Source organism: Typopeltis vanoorti, chromosome 2 (genome assembly GCF_054136105.1).
Source record: "Typopeltis vanoorti isolate ZY-2024b chromosome 2, IOZ_Tvanoo_1.0, whole genome shotgun sequence".
NCBI lineage: Eukaryota > Metazoa > Arthropoda > Arachnida > Uropygi > Thelyphonidae > Typopeltis > Typopeltis vanoorti.
The window spans coordinates 87,436,187-87,462,628 of NC_143550.1; the positions used below are offsets into that span (position 1 = coordinate 87,436,187).

Here is a 26,442-nt window from a genome sequence, read left to right on the forward strand (position 1 = left end):
TAATATATCATACAGAGATAATATGAAGCAACCATGATGTTACTGAGGGTGGGACAGGATGCTGAGTGTGGTTATGTAGTTGTGGGGGGGGGGCTAGTTAAGTGCAGCCTTCACTGAAGGGAGAGAGGACGTCATCATTTGAAGAAGGAAATTAGTAGTGTCTGGACTAAGATCAACTGCTGATACCAAAGTCAGACTGTTTTCCTCAAGGTAGAAAGATGAACGGTCAGAATGAAATGAGTGAATCGTAAAATTATGCAGGGTACTCATCAGCGACATGAGGAATGTAAATTGTATGACTGGAGGGTGTTTAGCATATTGAAGGAGAAAGTGACATGCAAAAAGTTGAGTTTCAAAGCAAAATCCAAGAAAACTTCTACCGCACTTAGATGAAAGGGTGAGTGGTGGTGGTTAGAGTAGTAAAGGTACTTATAAGTAGTATAAGGTGCAGGCAGGCATTGATTGGTGTAGTGAAAAATAAAGTGGCATATGAAAGACTGAGGCAGTAAAGCACAATCCTAGAAAATTATCTAGTTCAATGGCTAGTAGGATGACTGACTTTACTTGTTGAAGATAATGCACACAAGTGATATATTAGACTGAAGATAGAGTAGAATGTTTAGCAGTTATTTTGTTCTGGAGGACCAGGAGCAATGAAGATTGGGCATGAAGAAAAGATATTGGCAGAAAGTGAAATTGAGTTATTAGAGCAAATTAGCAAAATGAGCTAAAGGCTTCTAAATTCTAAACAGTGTTTTCTCTATATGGCAAGTAAAAAGAAAGATAATTATACAAGGATAATCTCAATGAATGCAGATGCAGGAAGATAAAAGTAGAAGAAATAGTTGATTACTTGATGAGTGCTTGCTTTTCAAGTATGTATCATTCAAGTAGTGATAATGCAGTGACTGATGCGACAGAGACCATGACCATTGTGAGAATGGAGGTGGGTAAACTGAAGTTTAGGATATTATGAAACTCATTGTGAATATGACCATGGGATTAGACAGGTTATAGGCCTTTGTATGTGAGAAAATGTGAGCTTCTGACTTGTTTGTCTCATAATGAAATGAATTTCTGGTTCCAAGAGAGTGGGAAAAGGACAAGATAGTTCCTTTATATAAAGATAGCTGTAAAAGATAGTTGTAGCAAAGTATAGACCATTTAGTATCTCAAGAATGATGGATAAAATATTGGTAAAGGAAGAATTCAGGAACAGATGGATAGGAATATGATACTCTGTAAAAACTCGATTGTAGCTTAAATATTCTAAAGCACATTACATCGATTTTTTACAGAGGTCAAGTCCCATGAGAATGTTGTAAAAAAACTTGTTTGTCTCTGTATATTTTGTACTAGATATTTTTGTAAATAACCCTTTAGAAGTTAACTGTATATACTCCTTTAATAAGAATATTTTAGTGTTAAAATCAATAGATCTACATGGCAGCATAAGAAAGGTTGTTTCCCTCATAATGTATCCATTGCCTTGTCTAACTCAACCATAATATTATTATATTGTTATTGAGAACATGCAATTTACAGACAAAAAATACTAGTGTTGGTGGGCAGTAGATGGCATTTTGTGTTGTTGATGATGATAATGGTGGTGGTGGTCGTTTTCCTTGTAGTTAGTAGTTTAAGTGGTGGATTTATTGTAGCATGTCCTCTCTCAATGAGTCCTTGGAGGTGTCACACAATAAGAATATATTACTAATACATTATGTGCTATCAAGAATCATTGAGATATTGAAAAACATTCTGTAGGGATTAAAAAAAAAATTATTGTCCCTCTTTATAGAGTTTTAAATGATCCTGAACTGCTCTGCTCAGATTTGATCACCTCTTATTTGATTCTTGCTAACGAGAAAATGGGTGGAGAGGATCTAGAAGAAAGTGACCAAGATGGTGACTAGTCTGTAGAATTCTCCATATAATAACAGATTTAAAATTTCTTGGATTATAAAATTTGGTTAATAGGGAATAATAAACATGTAAGTTATTAAGTTATTCTATAGGATACATGCAGAAGAAATTTTTCAGTACATGACTGGAGGAGAGAAAACAAGAATCCATTCCCTGGAAGTTGAGTGAAAATCAGATCACTCTGATTTTCACTCCAAAAAGAATGTAAAACTAGATTTTTTGCTTGGACTGGTGAATGGATTACCAGAAGTTAGTTATGAGTGCAGTCAGGGAATTAGTTGAAGGAGGGGGTATGATAAGCATCAGGTTAATTAATGGTTAATATTGGTCTCTCATGATAAGTCTTTGGACTCCATGGACATGTCCAATAATATTTTTATTATTATTATTATTATTTTACTGAAATGATGGTAAATATTTTTTACAGGGAAATCCAGAATTCTATAGAGAACAAATTTTCTGCCCTACTTAATTTATATTCTCAGAAACTTAATGATTATGAAAAAAACATAGAAGAAAAAGTTGAAAAATTCATACTGACAAGGTGTAGTGATTTCTTGCATCAGGTAAGCAGTCTTTTGCCTCAGGGACTCACTTTAGTGAGTACGGGAGTGGCGAACCCGGGGTACCTGATGCTGGACCATGCCTTATTTCATGTAATATACATCTGTTATATTATCTGTAGGCTGGTCCCCACTCACCCCTCTTTCTTTCCTTCTTGTTCCTTCATCCCCCAAATTTTCCTATTTTACTTTTCTTCGTCTCTTGTAGTGAGAATCTGCCTTCTCTTTCTCTCTCACACACGCGGGTATTTTCCTTACCTTGTAGGGTAACCAAACACAGAAGAAGGCAACGGCAAACTATATATATTTTGCCAAGAAAATCTTATGAACAGAGGCTTAAGTTATTGTGATATAGTGCTGGAAGATGGGACATCCAGGTCGGAAGGCACTGAAATGGCTGGGAATTACTGGGAAAGAGCAGAGAGGAACTTCCAATGAAGTTAACAAGAATGATGAAGTTGTATCAAAGCCTTCTGGAAGTTCAACTTCTGATAGAGTTAATCTCTGAAGAAGAAGAAGATGCCTCCACCTTACTGATTTACATAAAATAGAATCATGGAATGCACGAAGCATGTAGCAAGGAAAGCTGGAACTGGTAAAGAAAGAAATGAGAACTTGAGCTCAGATTTTAGGAATCAGTGTACTGAGATGGACAGAAATGGGGCAATTTGATACCAATGATTTCATGATGTATCACTCTGGACATAAAAACCTTCAAAGAAATGGAGTAGCATTCATAGTTAGAAGAGAATACAGAAAATACATTTGGGTTACAACCCAGTGCCTGATAGAATAATTCTAATCATATTAATAGAATAAATCATATCCAGTGAATGTTACACTCATACAGGTGTATGCACTCCACTAGAGAATCAAGTGAAGATGAGGTCGAAGAATTTTACAGCAGTATGCAACAAGTAGTACACAGTATTGATAAAACAGATTTCCTCCTGATATTAGGTGATTGGAATACAAAAGTGGGAGAAAAAGAAAATGAGGCATCACTGGAAAATTTGGTTTAGGACTGAGGAATGAAGCAGGAGAAAGGATATTGAAGGTTTGTGTTGAGAACAGTTGCTTTATTGCAAACACTTGCTTTCAACAACATAAAAGAAGATTGTACACATGGACTTTGCCAAATGGAGAATATAGAAATCAGATTGATTATATTGTTGCCAGCAGAAAGTGCTATTCAATCAGCCAAGACACTACCTGGTGCAGACTGTGGGACAGATCACGAATTATTGATAGCTAAAGTTAAACTGAAATTAAGGACTAAGAAGAAACAAAAGAACAGTATCAGATTTTATTTAAATTATATTAGTGAAGCATTTTAAAGTAGAAGTCAGAAAGAAATTAAAAAGAAGACAGGAAGAGAATTGGAAGAACATTAGGAAGAAACAAAATGTACAGTCATAGAACAGTAAAGAAGACTCCAAGTAAAGCAACAAGAAAGAAAGATCATAAATGGTTGTCAGAAGCTATTAAAATAGTAGAGGAAAGAAGAAAAATGAAACTTCAGAGAAGCAAAGAAAGAGTAAGACAACTGAATGCAGATTTATTTCCAGAAACAGGCTAGAAAAGATAAGGAAAACATCTAAACAAAAGGTACAAGGAAATTGAAGAATGCAGTATTATGGGTAGAACAAGAGATCTGTGTAGAAAAATAAATTATGTTACAAGGAAGTTACGTTATAAATTACGTTACATAGATTAGGAGTTGTAAAAAGTAATTCGGGAAAATGTCAGATGGAAGAATAAACAGTGAAAAAAAAAAGACGAAAGGAGTATGTAGAGGATTTCTGCAAGAAAGATAATAATATCGAAGGAGAATTTGTTGAGAAACCCATGATAATGAAAAGTGAAGCGATATCAGCTGTCAAAAGGAAAAGCTCCTGGAACTGATGGTGTGTCAGTGGAATTATTGAGAGCAGCTGAGAATGAAGTAGTGAATATATTGGCTGAAATTTGTCAACAGATTTGAAAGAAAATATAATTGGAAAACATCAGTATTCATACCAATTCCAAAAAAAAAAATCAAATCCCAGAGATTGTGAGAATTATAGAACCATCACTTTAATTTCACTTACAAGTAAAGTTATGTTGAAAGTGATTCAACAAAGGCTGGAGCCATATGTGAATAGAGAAATGCTACAAGAACAGCCAGGCTTTAGGAGAGAATTTCAGAAGGAAGTATTCATTTGTTTTATTGATTATAAGAAAGATTGTGTGGATCACAACAGACTGTGGATTGTAATGAGATCAATGGGAATACCTGAGCATCTAATCCTTTTGATAAAAGAGCTATATGACAACCAAGAAGCTTCAGTAAAAACAGTCTTTGGAGAAACAGTGTTCGAGTGGAAAAAAGGATGCAGCAAGGTTGTATACTTTTATCTTTTTTAATATTTATAGTGAATATTATGAGAATGGCTAAATTAGACAAAGATCCAGCTGGAATTAAGATGAGTGGCAGAAAAATAATTTAAGATATGCAGACAATACAACCCTCATAGCCAGTAGCAGATTATGTTCCTTTGAGGCCCTACGTGCAATTTTGTTATAAGTCCCTTTATGTAAAAGTGTTTTTTATATTAAAAAGACAATAAAATCTTTAAATAAAAACAAATTTTTTCTTTATTTATATTTATTTAATTTGTCTAGTTAGTATTACAACTTACAATGTTACCTTTCGTGCTTTTAAATCTGCAAATTGATCGATAATGTTATCATAATTTAACATATTAACTATATCATTTTCTATAAACATTATAGATAAATCATTTAAATGAGTCTTTTTGAGGCCCCTCAAGATGATGAGGCCCTAGGCACGTGCCTAGGGCCTCATCAGTGGCAGATTACCCAATGCTCAGCAGAAACTAAGGAAGATCTGGAGCTGTAGATTCTACTTTTTAAGAGGGAAAGCAACAAAGTTGGGCTTAATATAAGCACCAGCAAAACAAAAGTGATGACTTCTGGCAATTTAAATAAATTTATAATAGAGTGACATAAAATAGTAATTGTTGAAAGTTATGATTTACTGGGGTCCAGAATCAAAAATGATGGTAAATATGAAGATGAAATTAAAAGAAGAATAGTCAAGGAAAAAAGTAAGGCCACTAAAGTTAGAATTGTCAAAGCAATGGTAATTATTGATAAGAAAGACAGAAAGTGAATTGATTCATTTGAATTATGGGTGTGGAGGAGACTATTAAGAATCACATGGACTACAAGAATGATCGATAAGAAGATTTTAGAGAGTATAAAGACAGAATGCTCCTTGGAGGTGATGATTGTTAAACAGAAGTTGATGTACTTTAGACATATGCAATCTGATGAATCATTGGAAAAGACAGTTATGGTTGGGAAAATTGAGGGAAGGAGAAGAAGAGAAAGACTATAAAAGAGTTGGAATGGCAACATAAAAGAACTCTCCAACTTGAACTTACAGTTGCTAAAAGAAAGGACAAGAGGCAAAGTGGGATGGAGAGCCTTTGTGCACAAGATTGCTAAGAGTTGAAAATGACTGGATGTCACATAACAACAACAAGCAGTCTTTTAAATTATGCCAATTAAAGATATAAAAAGGAGTAAAAAGTAATAGCATGAAATATGTAAAATACATTGCTGAAATAGCAGAATAGTTATACCCACAGAAGGTGGAGATAAAAGAAATGGTGCAGTGGTTTAGAGACAGATATATAGCATGAGCTTCAAGAGAACTGATTGAAATATTTAGTTGTATTGTAGAACTAGGAATATGGTGGATTAGTGATAAGGAAATGTATTTTCAAATTGGCCTGGCAAATAAGCAAACAGGGATCATTATGGGTGATTTTAATTATGGTAATATGGATTGAAATGAAGATATGACCTTTGGTAATAAGGAAAATAGATTTCTTGAGGGAAAACTGTCTTAAGCAGTAGAATTTTTTTTTCTTGGTTACAAAATAAATTATTATTATTATTATTAACATCTGACCTCCATGCAGTCAGAGACTCATCATGGAAGGTGAGTCTCCATAATTCAATTGGTATAGATGAAGCCCTTTGGTCAGAAAGACCTAGGTTCGATTCCCATCCATGGTGTGAGGAACTTTTATCTCGTCTCTTTTGACTAAAGGTGAGTTGGCCAGTCTCATATAGAGGTAGAGGGTTTTTTCACCCGGAAACTCAGGTTTTTGTCCCTCAGAACAAGCAAGACAGCCCGTGAATCACACACACACACAGATTTACAGTCATAAATACATAATTAATCCCTCATTGCAAGGGCTCAACCAGTCCTAAGGGACAGATGAGGAACAGTGGGGGGGGGGGGGACCCATATGAATAAATAAAAAAAATCATGGAAGGTACACACTATTACATACAATGCTCATCCAACCGTGCTTTAAACTAATTCATATCTACATTCACAACACACTCAGACAATGCATTCCACTCACTAACCACTCTCCATGCAAAGAACCTCGCTCCTCTGCTCACACCTTCCTTATAGAGTTTCCAGCGATGGCCTCTTGTTCAATCCCCCCCCCCTCCTCTCATTCTATAAAAAATCTCTTCCATGTTAACCTGATAAAACCCCTGACTATCTTATATGTCTCAATCATGTCCCCCCCATCTTTCTCCTATTTCGTACTCTACATTCCAAAGCTGACCACCTTTGTGAATCTTCTCTGGGCCCTTTCCAACATGTCCTCATCAACATGAAAAACCCAGCAACTGATTCTGTGCACAATAATCCCTATGAGGCCTGATCAAGGCCTTATAAATGCATCATAACCTTTCTATTTCTGTATGTCAGTGTCCTCTGCATCATCGCCATTATCCGATGTGACGTCTTCACAACGTGCAGTGTGGCCCCTGAATTTCAGGTCCTTGTCCACCATCACTCCTAGATCTCTCATCTCCTCTACTTCCATTCAAGTTTCCCCACTAAGTGTATACTTGCATCCCATCATTGCTTACCAAATCTCAAAACCTTACACTTGGCAACATTGAACTGACAGTTCCACTTACCTGCCCATTCATGCAATATTCTAGTCCTGTTGTAAAACCATAACATCTACTTGACTCTGCATTGCTTTCCCCAGTTTCTGCATTCACTTCAGCTCACGCGTTGTCCTGTGTATTTTACTCCATGTAAACTCACTATCTCCCTCATTACAGCCAGCTCTTCATTCTTTACATCTGTTATACTGTTATTCTTTCAATCATCACTTTTACTCTCTTTCTCAGTTGTGTCACTTATAATCTGTCTTTCAATTTTCTTCTGTTACACCGGTCATGCACATTTTCACTCATATTCTCTGTTCTGTCCACTGCTTCAATCTCTTTTGTAGCATTTTTGGCAACCTCCCATCACTATCCATTTCAAATCAAAGTCCATTCATTAATGTGTACATCTCACAGATATTGCACTGAACAAAGACCCTCTGGTGGAATTCTTTAAACAACAATGTCTTGGACACTGCTGTTCTGCTTCAAATCAGTGCCATGCTATGTAACTTACCATGCAGAAATACTATATTAACAATATTTAAATAAAAATTTTAACTTAAATCTAATTAACATCACAATACAAACTAGCTAATTCAGTTTTTAACTAATATCGCTTTTTTTTTTCTAAACTAAACAACTTAGCTTTTGGAGCTCTCCAAACATAAGTCTACTACAAGATGCCACCTATCAGCGTATGATAATGGATGTCATCTAGAACCCTTGTGCTGGGGTGAGACAATAATAGAGCTCTTTTTAGTTCATCATTAATGAATGGCTGATTGTATGGCTCTAGATAATTGGTAGAAAAGCTAACCTTTTCTATTGGCTGTTCTACCAGTCACGCTTTTCCCTTGTTGCTCTTTCAATATTAAAAACACCATAATATATGTAGGATATCAATAAAATATACCCTATGCTCTATCTTGATCATTTTTTGGCTACTTGGCACTCTAAGTTTCACCAAGGCTTTGGATAGAGTGGAAATCAGGATGATGTTTTCAGAACTGTGGTTGTTGCTGCATGGACAATACAATTTTTTACATTCTTCACTGCTTCATTGATAGGTTTCACTGACTGCTTCAGCATTACATTTTGCAAGATACAAAAAAGTATTCCATTCAACGTGGTCTATTTTCCACACAGGCAGCCATGTAAGAGAACATGGTTTCTGTGAAGGCATAGTTCAAACAATGGTAAAATTATCATTTCTGTAGATATTTTCTTCAGCATCCCAAAGCAAATAGGCATATTACAGAAGGTATTGACTCCATTATTAATAAGGGAGAGGTCATGATTGTCGAGCATTGGCTCAATGATATGACCTCATCTATTCATGTTACTGCCATGCCACAGAATATTACCCATAAAAGTCACAGATGAAAAGTATGGGCTGAGGCAGTTGCATATAAGATTATCAAGTTCCATCTAGTTTAACTCAGAGATAAATATATTGAGCATAAGAATAAGAAATTCATTGGATAGGCAAATCACTGCTGCTTCCAGAGCAGCATTCAGCTGGACATGATGAAAAGGAGTATGACTATCTGCTAGGATAGCTACTCCACCATGAGCAGGACCATCTCCAGTTCTGTCCTTTCATACAGCAGTGAAATTATTATTTTTATTATTAAGAGAAAGCTCCAGTGTGTCAGGAACCCATCAAAGGAGGCTATACTATGTGCACCAGCTGTCATACCAGTTCTTGAATTCACTCACGCCACTTGCACACACACAGCATCTGATGGCAATCCATTCTAATCACAGATCACTCTATGAGAGAAAAATCTAGCCCTAACTCCCTCCTTGATAGCATGCATTCTCAACTTCCATGGATGCCCTCACGTCCTTTCCCCACCCTCCATAAAATGAAAAATTCCATCAATTGAAATTCTGTATAACCCTTTTAGGACTGTGTAAGTCTCAATCATATGACCCCTCTTTCTCCTGTTTGCTAGTGTCTTCAGTCTTCATAATCAGTATTCCACAATCCTGATATTATTTTTAACACTCTCCTTTGTATCAGAATCACAACAGAAACCAGGAGACCAAACCTGTGCACAGTAGTCCAAGTGAGGTCTTATCAAGGCCTTGTAAAGAGGCAAAATGACATCCTTATCTTTACATGTGAATGTTCGATTCAGCATTGCAATTCTCTTTTGAGTTGTATTTGCAATCTCTGCTACATGACCTCTGAACTTCAACTTGCTATCCACTAACACTCCAAGATCCTTAGCCTGATCAGTTTCTTCTAGCATAATCCCACCAATATAATATGACATTGGATCATGCCAAAGTGCATGACTATATTTATTGACATCGAACTGATATCCATTTTCCCATGACCACAATTCCATCTTGTTTAAATCATTCTGCAAGTACTGCATATCATCAGCATGCCTGACTACTCTACTCATCTTTGCATCATCAGCAAATAGCTGTATTGCATGTCAAATACTTCCCGATATTATAATGTACAGATTGAATAACAGTGGACCAAGGACTGATCCTTGTATTACACCACTAGTTACCTTAAATCTTGTAGACTCACATCCCTCATATACCACTTTTTGATATCTGTCAATCAGCCATCTTCTTATCCATGCCAATAGTTTATAATCAAATCCCATATTCTCCAATTTATGCAACAGTGTTCCATGCTGTATTCTGTCAAAAGCCTTAGCAAAATCCAAAAGTATCATTGTGTATCCATTCTCCTTGTCTAACTCAGTAGTAACATTATTATAGAATGTGAGCAAGTTGCTAAAGCATGACCTTCCCTTAATAAACCCAGTAGAGATTCTCTGTCAGTCCATTTCTGAATGTGAGGTTAGGGTCCTCATTGCATTTTAAATGTTCCCTGTAGACAGAAACAGAAAGGCTTGTGTTTATGCAGCAAAATCTTTATATCACTGATATTCTGGCAAAATCCACAACAATTCCATTGTAAAAATAAAAATTTTCCTATTGTTTTGGCTTTATAGCTTGTCTGATTTCCAGGAAGTTTAGGGCTTTATCTTTGTCAGGTTTATATTCATCAACTGATTTGGGGAAGTATAGATGGTGAGTGTCCATCTCTTCCTATGGAAAAATATTCAATGCATCATCTGTTGTGTCAGAGTCACTTGGTAAGTTTAATTTACTTTTAGTGGATACCAAAATATTCATTTTTTTCTGTGGGAATGTCAGTAGTTTATTTAAGTGATATCCTTGCCAGAATTTTTTGACAAGTAGGTTCTCATTACATGGAACCATTTTTGAAGTTATTTCTGGAGTAAGACTATAGGTCATGCATTTGATGTGCTCAACAGAGAAGCACTCACAATCGTAATGTTCAGGTATGGTGAAATAGACACGAGTTTGAGTTGCTGTTGACATTTACTTAACTGATGCTAACTCAGTCGCCAAAATAAGATTGGTAAAACAAACACTCAAGAAGAAGAATAAAAACAGAGAAATAACCACAATCATCACCAGACTAAGGATGGAACATTTTAAAGGCATGAAAATTCAGCCAGACGGTAGTAGGAGCTATGAAGCATGCAAGAACTGTCCAGGAGTTGAACTAACACCTGCCCATATCTATTCTTGTCCAGCAATTGCTGCTGCTCTACAGAAAATTGACAATAACCCTAGAGAAAAGCTCTACTCCAAAGTTTAACAGATTGCCAAAGCAGTTCTATAGTTCCACAATCATATCTAGAAGCTCTTCAATGGACTCGACAACAATTACTTAACTGCCACTTATACCTGTCCAGATATCCTCTTATGCCTTCTCAGCATAAGAGGATCTCTGGACAGGTTTGTGGTGGTAGCTAACTTCCTTTTTGCATCCTGTTATGATATATTTTGTTCTGCTTTAATCTTTTGTGTTTCTTTTTTCATCTTCTACTTTTTACATGCATAGAAGTGGGTTGGATAATCTCCCTGACATCATCCAGGGATAAATTCACTTATAACAATATTTATATAAAGTAGACCAATACCTTGGATGAATAATTTGTTTTGTGTCTAGTAGATTTTAGTTGTATTTCTGGAGCCCTGTGATTAACCATCATTTACATTTTAATCAACTGTCCTCATTTTGTTAATGAGTGCATTCACTATTTTAATAATAATCGTAATTCATCTATGCCTATACCCTTATGCAGATTTTATCAGATTCATCAAATGTGTCTTTCGTTTTTAAATTTTTATAGAACATCAATATTTATCACTGTATATATATTGTGTACATATTGAATATATTATTTTTATTTATAGGATGTAGTTATTGTATATAGACTTTTAGTATCTGTTTTTTTTTTTGTTTTTTTTACGAACTTCTTTACACTTGCTTTTATACACGTTTTTACATTTGTTTGTTATATACTCATTTCTATACTTGTTTTATTCTCTTCCTTTATTTATTAAGTAGTTATTACCTTCTATTCTATTATGTCCTTAGCTGTCCTTGCACCACTAAACCAATCCTTAATTTAACCAAACAAACACACACACACACACAACTGCATGGTTACTCTCACAAACTGAAGGCAAGAATGGCATCTCAGTTATAATGATATCCTATGGTGTTAGGACCAGATACAAAAGTCTTGATCCTTATGTTCAGTGTACCACATGCAATCTAAGATATTGGTCCCTCACGAATTCCCCCCCTCCATGTGGGGCACCTGTTCTTGGTGAAGGGGCCCTCCCAGTGATGGTACTGGCCCTTTTCATTCTTCCTCTTTTTCTTTGCTTTACTTCCCGTATTCTTTGCTCTACTTCTCCTGAGTCTTTTTCACTATCCTTTTTTTCAGACCAACTGGGATCCAACGTCCTGCTGCCATGTTTGCTGTGCAGTATGACCCGTGGACATCCGGAAAGGGGATCCTGGTAGTCTTACACTACTTTGCCCCTGCTTTGGCAAGACGGGCAATCCTCGATGGCCTAGCCAGGATCAATCGGCTAGTAGGCTTGCCTGCAAGGGTCAATGGTGTTGCAGTAAGTCTCTCACCCCATGGTCCAGGGTCAGGATCCTAGGCTTTCTGTAGTCCGGAGTAGCCCTGGCTTTCCACTCCTGAGTGAAGTCATTGCTTGCCAGGCAGTGGGCATCCATGTGTGGCTCCATGGTGGGTGGGGAGTGCTGACGCTGAACCAAAAACTTCCTGAGCATGAATCCTTCATCCTCAAATGTTTCAGGGGCCCTAACAAAGTCCCAACCAATTACTGATACCATAGATACAGCACATGGAAACAGAAGTAAGAAACAAAAGACATATGATACTAACATAAATGTACCAACATTTTTAATTATTCATGCTACAGATGAAAAACCAATAGGGAAAATTTCACCCTTCTTTATTCAAAAAGGTTTAGAAGGACTGACAGGACCTCGCAAAAATTGTTAAGAAATTGCATTCTGGTGATGTCCTTGTGGAAACATTTTGTCAGCAACATTATGAGAAACTACTGAGAGCAATAACAATGGGTGGAATAGAAATTACAGTAACACCTCATAAAACACTTAACTCCTGTAGAGGAGTGATATCAGAATGGAATCTTCTTTATGTTCCTGATGAGGAGATATGTTCAGAACTTAAAGGTCAAGGAGTGACAGGTGTGAGGTGCATCCTGATACGTAGGGATGGTCGCCTAGTTTCAACCAAGAACATCATCCTTACTTTTGATACACCTAAGCCTCCAACATCTGTAAAAGCAGGGTATCTCAGTGTTCTATTAGAATGTACATCTGTAACCCACTGAGATGCTTTAAATGTCAGAGATATGGACATGCCCAAACTGCCTGTCATGATTCTACTATCTGTGCTTGATGTGGTAATAAAGAGAATGATAGCAAATCTTGCTGTGCAAAAAAAGCTAAATGTGTCAACTGTCAGGGAGATCATCCAGCCTACTCTTGTGCATGTCAGAAATGGAAAGATGCAAAAGAAATACAAAGAATGAAAATGGAGCAAAAACATAACGTACCAGGATGCAAAAAGAAAGCTAGCTACTATCACACCTGCTCTGAGATCCTCTTATGTTGAGAAGGTAACAATTAAGAAAGTGACAGTAGCAACTCAAACTTGTATGTCTGTTCCACCATCTGATAATTTCACCATACCTGCACCTTATGATCACAGGTACTTCTCTGTTTAGCGCATCAATCACATGACCTATGGTCTTACTCCAGAGACAACTCCAAAAATGATCCCACTCAATGAAAACCCACTTGTCAAAAAAATTATGGCAAAGATATCACTTAAATATAAACCACCAGATACTCCCACAAAAAAAATGGATACTTCAGTACCCAGTGAAAGTAAACTCTGCTTACCAACTGACCCTAACACATCAGACGTATTGAATACTCTACTAGAGGAAGAGAACACTGGCTGTCCATACTTCCCCAAAACAATTGATAAATATAAATATGACAAAGGTAAGCCCTCAACCTCCCAAAAACCAGACAAGTCTATAAACCAAAACAATAGGAAAATTTGTACAATGGAACTGTCGTGGATTTTGCCAGAATATCGACGATATCAAGATTTTGTTGCAGCAACACAAAACCCTTCTGTTTCTGTCTACAGGAAATGTACTTAAGACCCAATGAGGACCCTATCATTAGAAATTTCACTGTTGTATGCAAGGATAGAACTGGAGGTGGTCCTGCTCATGGAGGAGTAGCTATCCTAGTGGGCAGTCATATTCCTTTCCATCAGGTCCAACTTAATACTTCTCTGGAAGCAGTAGCGATTCGCTTCTCCATGGGATTTCTTATTACAGTATGTTCAATTTATTTACCACCAAGTGCTGAGTTAAATGAAATTGATCTTGATAACCTTATCTCGCATCTGCCTGAACCCATACTTTTGATGGGTGACTTTAATGGTCACAATACTCTATGGGATAGTGCCAACACTAATAGACGAGGTCGAATCATTGAAAGAATTCTTGATAATAATAACCTCTCCTTTTTAAATAATAAACTCAATACTTTCTTCCATATGCCTACCCATTCATATTCTGCAAATGATCTTATAATCTGCTCCCCCTCCATTCTTCCACTGCTCATGTGGACATTGAAGAGAACATATATGGAAGTGATCACTTTCCTGTTCTCTGCACAATGTCTTCACAGGAACCATGTTCACCCACACAGATACCTATATGGAAAATGGACCAGGCTGACTGATACACTTTTTCCCATCTTGCAAAATTTAATGCTGATGCCATCAGTCAAATGCCTATCAATGAAGCTATAAAATATATAGTGCATTGTCCAGGCAGCAACAGCCTCCATCCCAAAAACATCATCTCGATTTCCACTCTATCCAAAGCCTTGGTGGAACCCAGAATATCAGACAGCCAAAAAAAGATCAACACAGAGCATGGGATATGTTTCGTAGATATCCCACCACATTAAACCTTATGGCTTTCAAGCATGCTCTAGCCAAAGCATGCTATGTGAGGCATCAGAGTCAAAAACAATCATGGATCCAATTTACTACATCAATTAATCAAACGACCAATCCAAAAATTGTATGGGATAAAATCCAGAAAATGAAAGCAGATATAGAACACATTTCCATGGATGATGTGAATCCTTTCTTTTAGGCTTACATGGTGATCTGAATACATTTAACCACCTGCAAGTGATCAACTTAAAATATGATTAGATAAAATATGATTAGAAACCAGCAGTGTTCTGAACAATAAGAAAACCATACATAACAATCTTACAAAAATGGAACTAGCAGCAATAAAGTCATTGAAAGCCAACCAAGACATCATTATAATGAAATCGGATAAAGGCAATGCCACTGTTGTCCTTGACAGGTCAACATCCATCCATCAGATGAATCAACTAGTATCCGATAACAGCACCTATCAGCTGGTAAACTATAACCCAACAAAAGGGATAAAGAATAAAACAGAAACTACTTAAGTCCATCACTTCATGGCCATCAGACATGGTTAAAAAACTTATACCACACTACGCCCACTCTCCCAGAATATATGGTGTCCTGAAAGTACACAAACAAAATGTGCCACTTCGACCTATTGTGGAAGGAATAGATAGCCATAATTTCCACTTAGCCAAGAAATTAGCGTCAACACTCAAGGAGTTGGTAGGTCATCCCCCGTCCTACATAAAGAACACACAACACTTTATAAACAAAATTAAAAACATAACACTCGATTTGTGAAAAGGGCAGAAACTCGAAACTGACTTATTAGTCAGTTTCGACGTTTCTGCCCTTTTCACAAATGTCCCAATCGATGACACAATCCTTCTACTATAGAACAAATTTCCGCCCGACATTACGGCCCTCTTTGCCCACGTACTACAGTCCGGTTACTTTGTGTGGCAAAATAAATTTTACCTACAAAAAGAAGGTACAGCCATGGGTTCGCCACTATTCCCCCCCCCCAATCGCTAACTTCTATATGTTAACTTTTGAACAAAGTGCTCTTGATTCTGCCACTCTAAAACCTACAGTGTGGCTTAGATACGTTGATGACGTGTTCGTTATCTGGCCGCATGGGCAACAAACGCTAAACACATTCCTTAGCCATCTGAACAAACAACATGAACGCATACAATTGACCATCGAAATTGAAAATCAGAACGTGCTATGTTCCTAGATACACCGGTCACACATCTTCCTTCAGGCAGTCTATCCTTCACGGTCTACCGCAAACCGACACCAACACTGGCCAATACATACTCGCTAATTCATACCACCACCCATCACAAAATATGGAGTCATTAACACCCTTAAAAACATAGCTATAACAATTTGCTCCAACCAGCAAGCTCTGAAACAGGAACTAAAAATCATCAGCAACACATTCATAAATAATGGCTGTAAGAAAAATACTATCAATAAAATACTTCATAAAACATCAATAAAAAGGAATCTAGACTACAGTAAAATCATAGCCATCCCATACATTAAAGGGTTATCGAAAAAAATCAACAGAATCTTACACCATTATAACCTCAATGCCACTTTTAAACCACTAAACTTAAAAAGATATTCAACTCCTCTAAGGATCCTCTCCTTCTATTAGCACATCCTGGAGTTTATTGCATTCACTGCCTGTAACTTACTATACATTGGTGAAACAGGATGTAGAATCCCTATACGTAAGAAAGAACACATAAGACACATTAAATATAACCATTTTGGTGAAGCAGGCCTCTCAGATCACGCTCTCACCTTACACCAAATCGACTGGAAACCCACTCTTTACACCATACTAAAATCTGTATGAAAGAAAATTTAAGGAAGCCTGCGAAATTCTGATAAACCACCCAAATATCAAAAAAATGGCAGCATGAAAATTACAAGAATCTGGATGGCACACATTCAGCCCACCTAACATGTAGTATCCAGCATATGTCAGGACTCTAGGCAACCTTCAGCCAGTACTGGAAACCGTTCCATACCAACTGGTTGGAATGTATATGTATGATCATGGTGTTAATATATATATATATATATATATATATACACACATATAAAAGAAGGAGTAGCCATAGTATTCAACACAAAATACGAGGCTAATCTTCTTGAATGGCAGTCAGTCTCAAGTAGAGTAATGTGGGTAAATATGAGAATGGGGAACTGGACAATGAGACTTATTTGTGCCTATGGTCCCACAGAAGGTTCTACTAAGGTAGAAGTGGAGGAATTTTTTGAGGCTTTAGAAAAAGCAACTGACACAATGAAAAAGGAAAAGTTGGTCCTTGTTGGGGATCTAAATAGCAGAGTAGGAAATGATTGTGAGACATACAAAAATATTTTGGGAAAATTTGGAGAAAAGAGCAAAGCTAATAATAATGGCAAATATCTGTTGGATTTCTGCTCAGGACATGGACTGGTTATTACTAACACCATGTTCCAACATAAAAATGTGCACAAATTCACATGGAGAGAAGAGGCTAGGAATAAGAAAAGTCTCATTGACTATGTTATTGTTGATAGTGATGTTTTCTCCCTGGTGCAGGACACCAGAGTGTACAGAGGATTTGAAATTGGAAGTGATCATATTTAGTCTTGAGCAGGATAAAATTGAATTTCATATTGAAAAGAATAACATGTAAGAAAGTTTTAAAGCGAATAAAAGTTGAGCAGCTCTCAGATGTGATCTGTAGACTAAAATACAGAAATATTATTGAAAAGAAAATGAAAGAGTTTGAGAACAGGCATCAAACCTTGGAGATTCAGTGGCAAACTCTGAAGGAAACATTGATTGATTCTGCCAGAGAGGCATGTGGTGAGGTTGTGTGCAAGAATAAAAAAATCAGAACTCCCTGGTGGACACAGGAAGTTAAAGAGGCAGTGAAGGAAAAGAAGAAAGCATATCAAAAGTTCCTGGCAAATAAGTCAGCTTTTACTCTTTCAGAATACAGAGACAAATGTAAGAAAGCTAAACAGTGTGTAAAACTAGCTAAACGAAAGTCATGGGAGGACTTTGGCAAGAATATAGAAAATAAATATCAAGAAGGTGGCAAAATATTCTGGAGGTTGTTGAAGAAGTTTAGGAATGGAGGAAAGAGTGCTGTAAAAGGAATTAGAGATGATAAAGGTGAAATGAAAACAGGAGAAAAAGATATCCTTGAAGTATGGAGTAATTACTTTGAAAAACTGCTAAATGAAACAAGCAGTGATGACAGCACAGTGATAAAAAACACTGACCAGGCATGCAGTCAGGAATTCATATCCATACTTGAAGTAGAAAAAGCCATCAAAGGCTTGAAATGTGGAAAGGCAGCAGGAGTAGATGATATTCGACCAGAAATGCTGAAGTATGGTGGTATAAGAGTCTTACAGTGGCTGCACTGCATAGTTCAGAAAGTCTGGACAGAGGGACGAATTCCCGATGATTGGAGTAGAGCTCTCATAGTACCCATATATAAAATGGGAAATAAAACTGAATGTGAGAATTACAGAGGTATTTCTCTACTGAGTGTTCCTGGCAAGATCTATGCAAGTATGCTTGAGAAACGGTTGAGAAGAATTGTGGAAGAAAAGCTTGGTGAAGAACAAGCTGGATTCAGGCCAAATAGAGGCTGTCAGGATCAGTTCTTCACTTTACGACAAATAGTCGAGAAAGCATGGGAATATAACAAAGATCTGTATTTAAGTTTTGTCGATTTGGAAAAGGCATATGACAAGGTGCCAAGAGAGAAGTTATTCAATACGCTGCAGTTATATGGTGTCAATGGGGCATTATATCAAGCAATACTTAGTTTTTATTTGAGTTGTGAGTCAGCAGTTAGAATTGAAGGAAGTACAGGAAGATGGTTTAATGTTAAATCTGGTGTGAGACAAGGATGTACATTATCCCCTCTGTTATTCATTATCTATATGGATCACATTATGAAGGAATGTGGTATTAAACCTGATATCAAAATTGGAGATGTTAATGTCAGCTCTTTGCTTTATGCGGATGATGTTATACTTCTAAATAAATCCGCTACAAGTCTGCAAGATTCTCTGACTAAATTGAATAGCTGTTGTAATAGATATGGTATGAAGGTCAGCAATAAAAAGACAAAGACAATGAAAATAGGCAGAATCATTGAAAATGTCAACTGTGTTGTGAATGGAGAACCTGTGGAACAAGTAAAACATTTCAGCTACTTAGGCACAATTTTTACTGAAGATGGTAAACTAAATATAGAAATAGACAACAGAATCAGCAAAGCTGGTATCGTGGGAAGTCAATTGAATAAATTCATATGGAATAAGAAAGAAATTAGTCGGAACACTAAATTAGCTGTATACAAGACAGTGTTCAAACCAATTTTAACTTATGGATCTGAGAGCTGGGTCAGAAGTAAAACACTTAACCAAAGACTAGAGACCGCAGATATGAGAGTCCTGAGAAAGATTAGAGGCATGAACAGATGGCATCAATGGCAATATCATATTAAAAATGAGGATATTAGGAAAGAACTTGACATTGTCAGCATCCAGGAATGCGTTAGCAGAGCTAATCTCAGATGGTATGGTCTCTTAAATAGAATGGGCGAGGAAAGATTGGCAAAACAAGTGTTCTCTGCCAGGTTGGCAGGAAAATGACCCAGAGGAAGACCAAGATATAGGTGGATTGATACGGTACAAAGAGCCTTAGACGATAGAAATATAAGATCTGATAATGTTGGAGTCTTGACACGTAACAGACTGATTTGGAGGAAAATTGTAGATAGGAAGTTAGTAATGATGTAATTTTTTCATGTAGTACTGTCATATCCTGTACACCCCTTGAGGGTACATGGCAGGAATTTGATGATGGTGATGATATACACACATAGACCTGTTGTTGCTCCCAATGTAATTTTACAACCAGTAGATAATATTACTAATAGGACTCTAGCGTTGATGTATATTTTTATTTTTCATTTTTTTTTAATTTTTTTATTTTATTTTATTTTTTTCGCCAGAGGTCAGGCCAATAATTGTTAATGGTTGGTCAGTAACTTTAACAAACCATGTAGATTGTAGTGTAGCTTGTTTTCTGTATATAGTGCATATGCTCCAGAAGATGCCCTTGATATAAAGGTAGAAAGTGGATCTTAGTTTATATTAAACTAAAGTGTTACTCAAACATGGTAGTTGTCTCCATAATTTTCCAAAATGTATATAGAACACATTATTTGTCTATCTACCTTAGATCATAATGGAAGTGTTATTGCTGATCCCAAAGCCATTGCAGACACTCTGGGAGAAAATTTTGCCAGAATTTTCTCCCAGAGAATTAGCAACAGCTTCATATCATCCTGAATTTTTAATTCTGAAAGAACAGCAAAAGAAACAAAGGATAAATTTATCTACCAATGTTCTTGAGCCATAGAATCAGCCATTTGTTAAGAAGGAACTAAAAAGTGCTCTCCTACTACTATCTCATTATAGTGCAGTAAGGCCTGATGACATCCATTATGAAATGATAAAACATCTACCATCATCTTCTATGGATCTCCTTCTCTTACTATACAATACAATACTTGCAGAGGAAGAGTTTCCAAATTCTTGGCATAAGCCAATTGTCATTGCTATCCTATAACCAGGAAAAGATCCAACACACAAGTAAATAATTATCGACCCATTACTCTGACCAGCTGTCTTTGTAAGATACTAGAGAAAAATGGTTAATGCTAGACTTCTCTGGTATTTAGAAAGCAATAATCTTCTCTCCAATACACAATGTGAGTTCCGTAGACATCGCTCAACTCTAGACCATTTGGTTCGTTTAGAAACTTGTATAAAAGATGCATTTCTGAAGCAAGAACACCTTGTTTCAGTTTTTTTTGACATGGAAAAAGCTTATGACACAGCCTGGAGATATGGCATATTAAAAGATCTCTATAACTTAGGTCTTAAAGGACACCTTCCTGTATTTATTAAAAACTTTCTTTCCAGGGGAATTTTCTAAGTCCAAGTGGGAAATACGTTATCTCAATCATATCATCAAGAACAGGGTGTTCCCCAAGGATCTGTCTTAAGTGTGACACTTTTCGCTGTTAAAATTAACTCAATCACCGAACAGCTTCCTCCCACTGTAGACAATGCTCTATATGTTGACGACTTCACAATTTGCTGCCATTCCCATAACATGAGGGTAATTGAAAGACAACTTCAGCAAGCAATTGATCATATTTCTCTGTGGGCTCTTAGTAATGGGTTTAGATTTTCAACAGAAAAAAGTGTCTGTGTACACTTCTGTCGAAAACGCACTCTTCACCCAGATCCTGAATTAAGAATGGGATGCACTATTATTCCAGTAGCTACAGAAGCCAAATTCTTGGGATTGAACTTTGACAATAAACTTACATTTCTAGCACACATTTGTCAACTAAGAGAAAAGTGCAGGAGAGTGTTGAACCTTCTTTGCACTCTATCCTCTACTGAGTGGGGTGCTGTTCAAGCTTCATTGCTCCATCTTTATTGTGCACTTATATGATCAAAGCTGGATTATGGGTCTTAAGTCTATGGTTCTGCAACACAGAGTAACCTGCAATGGTTGGATTCCATCCATCATCAGGGTGTAATGGTAGCTACGAATACCATTCCCCCCCATCAGAGTGGAATGAAAGGCACCAGTAGCTACAGATTGCTACTGGTGCCTTTCGCACATCACCCATTCAGAGTCTTTATGTTGAAGCAAATGAACCAGCTTTATCACTTCAACAGAAACAGTTGTCTCTTAATTATGCCCTAAAGATAAAGTCTCTCCCAGATCATCCTACATGGACATGTCTCTTTTCTCTGCACTGGGAAGCTCAATACCACGCACTTCAAACTGCCATACATCCTTTTGGTATGCGTATTAAAGAGACTATGCTATTCAAGAGAATGGCAACAGAATGCCAACAGTCATTGGCATTTTGTTGGCTGTGTTTCCTGACATTATTATCTCCAACCAGATCCCACCTGATTGCAGTAATTATACAGCAGAGTTACTTGCCATTCAGCTTGCACTTGTTCATATAAAAGAAAACTGCTACTTACCAAAAGTGTATAATACATATAGACTCATTGAGCTCTTTCCAGGCTATTTCCTCTCCTATGCATAATCCATATCCAGTACTTTGAGGTGTTACACCTGTTTCACAAAATGAAAATCCTTAATTTTGATGTTCAGTTGTGCTGGATTACCAGCGACATTGGAATTAAGGGAAATGAGGCTGCAGATGCAGCTGCTGAATCAGCTCATACTTTCTCCACGTACTGTTTGACAGTACCATATACAAACTACAGATAGTTTATGCGATCAAAGCTAATTGCTCAATGGCAGTTATCATGGCAGGAAGCATTAACAAACAAATTACATGACATTAAACCTGAAATCAAGCATTGGCATTCTATTCAACAAATAAAGAGAAGAGAGGAAGCTGTTCTCACTAGGCCCTGCATAGGTCACACTCATCTTACACATTGTTATTTACTGAGAGCTAATGACCCTACCATGTGTGAAAAATGCAATACACATCTCACTATTTATCATATACTGGTAGAGTGCCAACACTTTGCACGAGAGAGGAATGAAATTTTTGCCTACCTGGCCAGACCATATACACTCAGGCAGATGCTGACAGACTCAGGCAGATTGCATGATGTTTTTAATTTTTTACAAAGAATTAATACTGTATTGCTTCACTTAACTTTTGTACTTATATATTACAAAGTATGTAATGTTTTGTGATGTATATGTGCAGGAGTTGAGTACTAATGTATATATTATTCATTAGGTTAATTTCTGACCAATCATGTATTTCTGTAACCTTATGTTACCTTGTTGTAATTTTGTTAATATGTAAATACTACTTTTATATTTAATAATTCCTAAGATTACAACATTTGTTGTAATCTTATTGTATTAATCTTATATGTAGATACTGCATTCCTTGGCCTGGTGTGGTACATGCATTTTGTTTATTAACTTATACTGCCTTAAATACTGCAATGATTTTGTTTATATGTAGATACTGCATTGCCCAGCTTAATTTTGTGCATACATATTATTTACTAATTTTTTTGACTAATTATATATTGCTGTAGGACACCTTGTATATTTGTGTAACCTTCTTGTAATTTTGTTTATATGTAGATACCACATTGCCAGATTTTATTTTTATGCATGCATGTTGTGTTAATAATTCCTTTTTGCCTATTTATGTGTGGCTGTAAAAACATCTGTTTTAATTTTAACTATTTGCAGATACTGCATTCCTTGGCTTGTACATGCATTTTGTTTATTTAACTTGTATTGTTGAAAAATTTTGTACTACTATAACCTTTAACCTAAACTTGCCCTCTGCAGCAATTCTGTTTCTATGTAGATGCTGCTTTGTGGAACCTAATTTTTGTACAGGCATATTGTTTACAATTTTCTTTAACTTCTTATGTATAGTTGTAACCTTAGTATGGCACAGTATGACCTTTGTAGTTTTTGTGCCAAATAAACTATAAACCAAACCCTCAAGAATTCCAGAAATTCTGTTTCCCTTACTACCATGTTTCCTTCACCCAATTTATGGATCGACCCATAAGGATCACTTGCTTTAATTTACTTTTATTTTTATTTTTTAAATTATTATGCTTTACTATTATTTTTTTTTAAATAGCTAATTTTTAAAAGATATTTAGGCTTTTAGAAAGAAAAATTAAATTTACCAGTTTTTAATTAATTTAGTTTTGCTCTGTTTGTTGTGTAAATATCTAGGACAATAAACTTTCTGTAAATTCTTTCATACAGGTCAACAACAATTTCATTTGTAATCAAAATCATATGCAAGAATTCTTTCTTCAAACATTACATAAGCTTTTAACAAATGGAATTAGCAATTTAAAAGATAATCTTAGCAAAAGGGATGCATGCATGCAGCAGTTACTTTTTGAGATGAGAAAAGATCTGAAACAATTTTTTGCTATTTCTCATTCAAGAAATGAGTTTATTTCTCCTAAGAATGTGCCGAGTGATTCTTTTTCTGCAATTTATAGTCCTTATCAGAGACTGGAAACCCAGTCAGCATCTTCTGTCTCTAATGATTATTTGTATAAACAGACTAAAAGTGTAACTGATGAAAATATTCCTACTGCATTATTCTCATTATCCCAAAGTAATGATAAACTTCTTTCTCCAAAGAAAAACACAGTAAAAATGCAAGGACAGATGGTAAGAATATTATTAACTATTTTAACTTTATATCAATCTTTAACCATATACAATTGTGTGTGCACATGTACATGTGAGAGAGAGCCTGCATTCCATTGGAGCTTTGTTAATTGAGCAGGTAGTACATTGGTAATTGAAGACTTCATTACTCCAGGGAACTCATTTTTACCCACCCTTTCCTTTTTTTTGTCTTTCATGCAATAGATAGTCTATTATAATTAGGAAGTTATTTCCTTTGAGCATCTCTCTAACTTTTTCTTGGTCTTCTCTGTACATTGCTGATTTTGATGATTCTGTTATATTTCATTCCTTCAGTATATTTAATATTGTCAAAGCTTTGAATGGTGATATGCAGTTGTTTGCAGATTATGTAAAAGTTGAGAAGAACTGTGAGGAGTAAAGTGTATTACTTTAGCTTTACAAGAGAACTTGAATAGACTGGATGAATTTGAGAAATGAGTGGCAATACCAGTTCAGTGTTGCAAAGTGTAAGGTTGGGAAGCAAAGATGGGAGGATGCAGAGCATAATTAGTGGGGATGTCTTAGAGAAAGTGGAGGATATGAGATCTAAGGTGATGGAAGATAAGGACTTAAATTTAACACTGACATGCACAATTAAGGCATTTATGATTCCATTGTATAAAAGCCTTGATCAGGCTGCACATGGATTACTGTATACAGATTTAGTTTGCCTGGTTTTCAAAAGGATAGGGAGATATATTGGAAAAGGTTCACAGATGATGAACTAAGTGGTTTCTGATTGCTAGAATGTTGAGTATGGAGAAAGATTGGAGAAATGCAATTTTCAAAGTCAGTAAATGGGAGGGGAGAATATGATTGAAAATATAAGTTGGTAAGAGATTATTACCAGATTAATTTGAATGAGAGTTTACATTGAATGAGGGGAGGAGAGAAACAAGAGGGCATCTCTGGTGAGAATGTATGAGTAAGGATATTGAGAGCAGGTTTTTTGCATGGAGAGTGGTGAATGATTTGTAATGCCCCATTTATTATCATCACCACCATCATCAATCATCCATAATATCAAAGACTCATTATCCTACTAAACAGAACAGAATATAGCTATGCCTAAGTTGTAAATGAACAGTTAGAATTAATAGATGTACAGGAAAATCGTTTAACATGAAATTACAATTACAAGGATGTACACTGACATTATGAAGTATAGAAATTATGGATCACATTATGAAGTAAAGTGACACCCTTTTTATCAGAATCATAGATATTAAACTGAGCTCTTTTTGAGACCTTGTAATAGTTCTAAATATATCCAGTATGAGTCTCCAGGACTAGTAATCTAAATTTTAATAACTTTTGTAATAAACTAGATATTAAAATTCCAGCCTGGTTGGCCAAGTGGTTAGCGTATCCGCTCTCCAGCCAAAAGGCTGCGGGTTTGAATTCCACCATGGGCATGGATGTTTGTGATTGTCTATGAAAATACTAGTGGTGGTGGATGGTAGATGGCAGTGTAGATGATGATTGTAGTTGCAGTTCATTGTGATTGGAGAATTGGGTGGAGACAGAGTTCTAGAGTAGGTGCCCTTCCTCGATGAGTCTTTGGACTCCCTGGAGGTGTCACATAATAATAATAAAATGCGCAATGAAAATTGCAAAAAAGGTATGAAAATAGATGGGATATGTAAAACATAATTTGCATTCTCATTGAAGAACCTATTGAACAAATAAAACATTTCCATTAAAAACATCCTCAACTTTCCACCCAACAACTCAGCCTTGTACTAAAATTATTGGCAACCCTCCCCAAACTCAGCTACCATTGACAATTAAGAATGAAGGCTGGATGCCCATAGATTTCCAAAAAGTTGATCAGGAGTGAAACAATTATGCCTACTCGCTCCCTTTGGGAAAAAGGATGTTAGTAGTAGATTTACTGTTTAATTATTATTTTTATAAGTGGCAAATTATCCAAATCACTAAACTAACAATATGCAAGATAATATTTAAAATGAATTTAATTTATGCACCTGAAAGTTGGATTAGGACTAAAATAGTTAATTAAGGACAAGAGAGAAGAGATATAAGATTAGGAGAATCAGGGGAGTGAAGATGACACCAGTTGGATAATGAAGATATTAGAAAAAAAATATATTATTGGTATTCAAGAATTGTGAAAAGTTTTTTATCTTGGGTATAATATATTTTAAAGATACCAAGTAATTTTATAACCTTGGTTTTAATTCTTTTTCCCAAGTAAGCAAACAGACAAGTCAAGTTTGCGCCTGAACGTGTT

General features: G+C 36.2%; 1 protein-coding gene across 1 annotated transcript in view; it reads left to right on the forward strand.

The window, feature by feature from the left end:
- LOC150109229 (uncharacterized) overlaps positions 1–26,442 on the forward strand; it is a 262,055-nt gene that overhangs the window by 203,502 nt on the left and 32,111 nt on the right. Inside the window, exons 8-9 of the mRNA XM_090401900.1 lie at positions 2,354–2,492; positions 23,748–24,167. Of these exons, the coding sequence (XP_090258026.1) occupies positions 2,354–2,492; positions 23,748–24,167 (559 nt within the window). The remainder of the gene's footprint in view (positions 1–2,353; positions 2,493–23,747; positions 24,168–26,442) is intronic.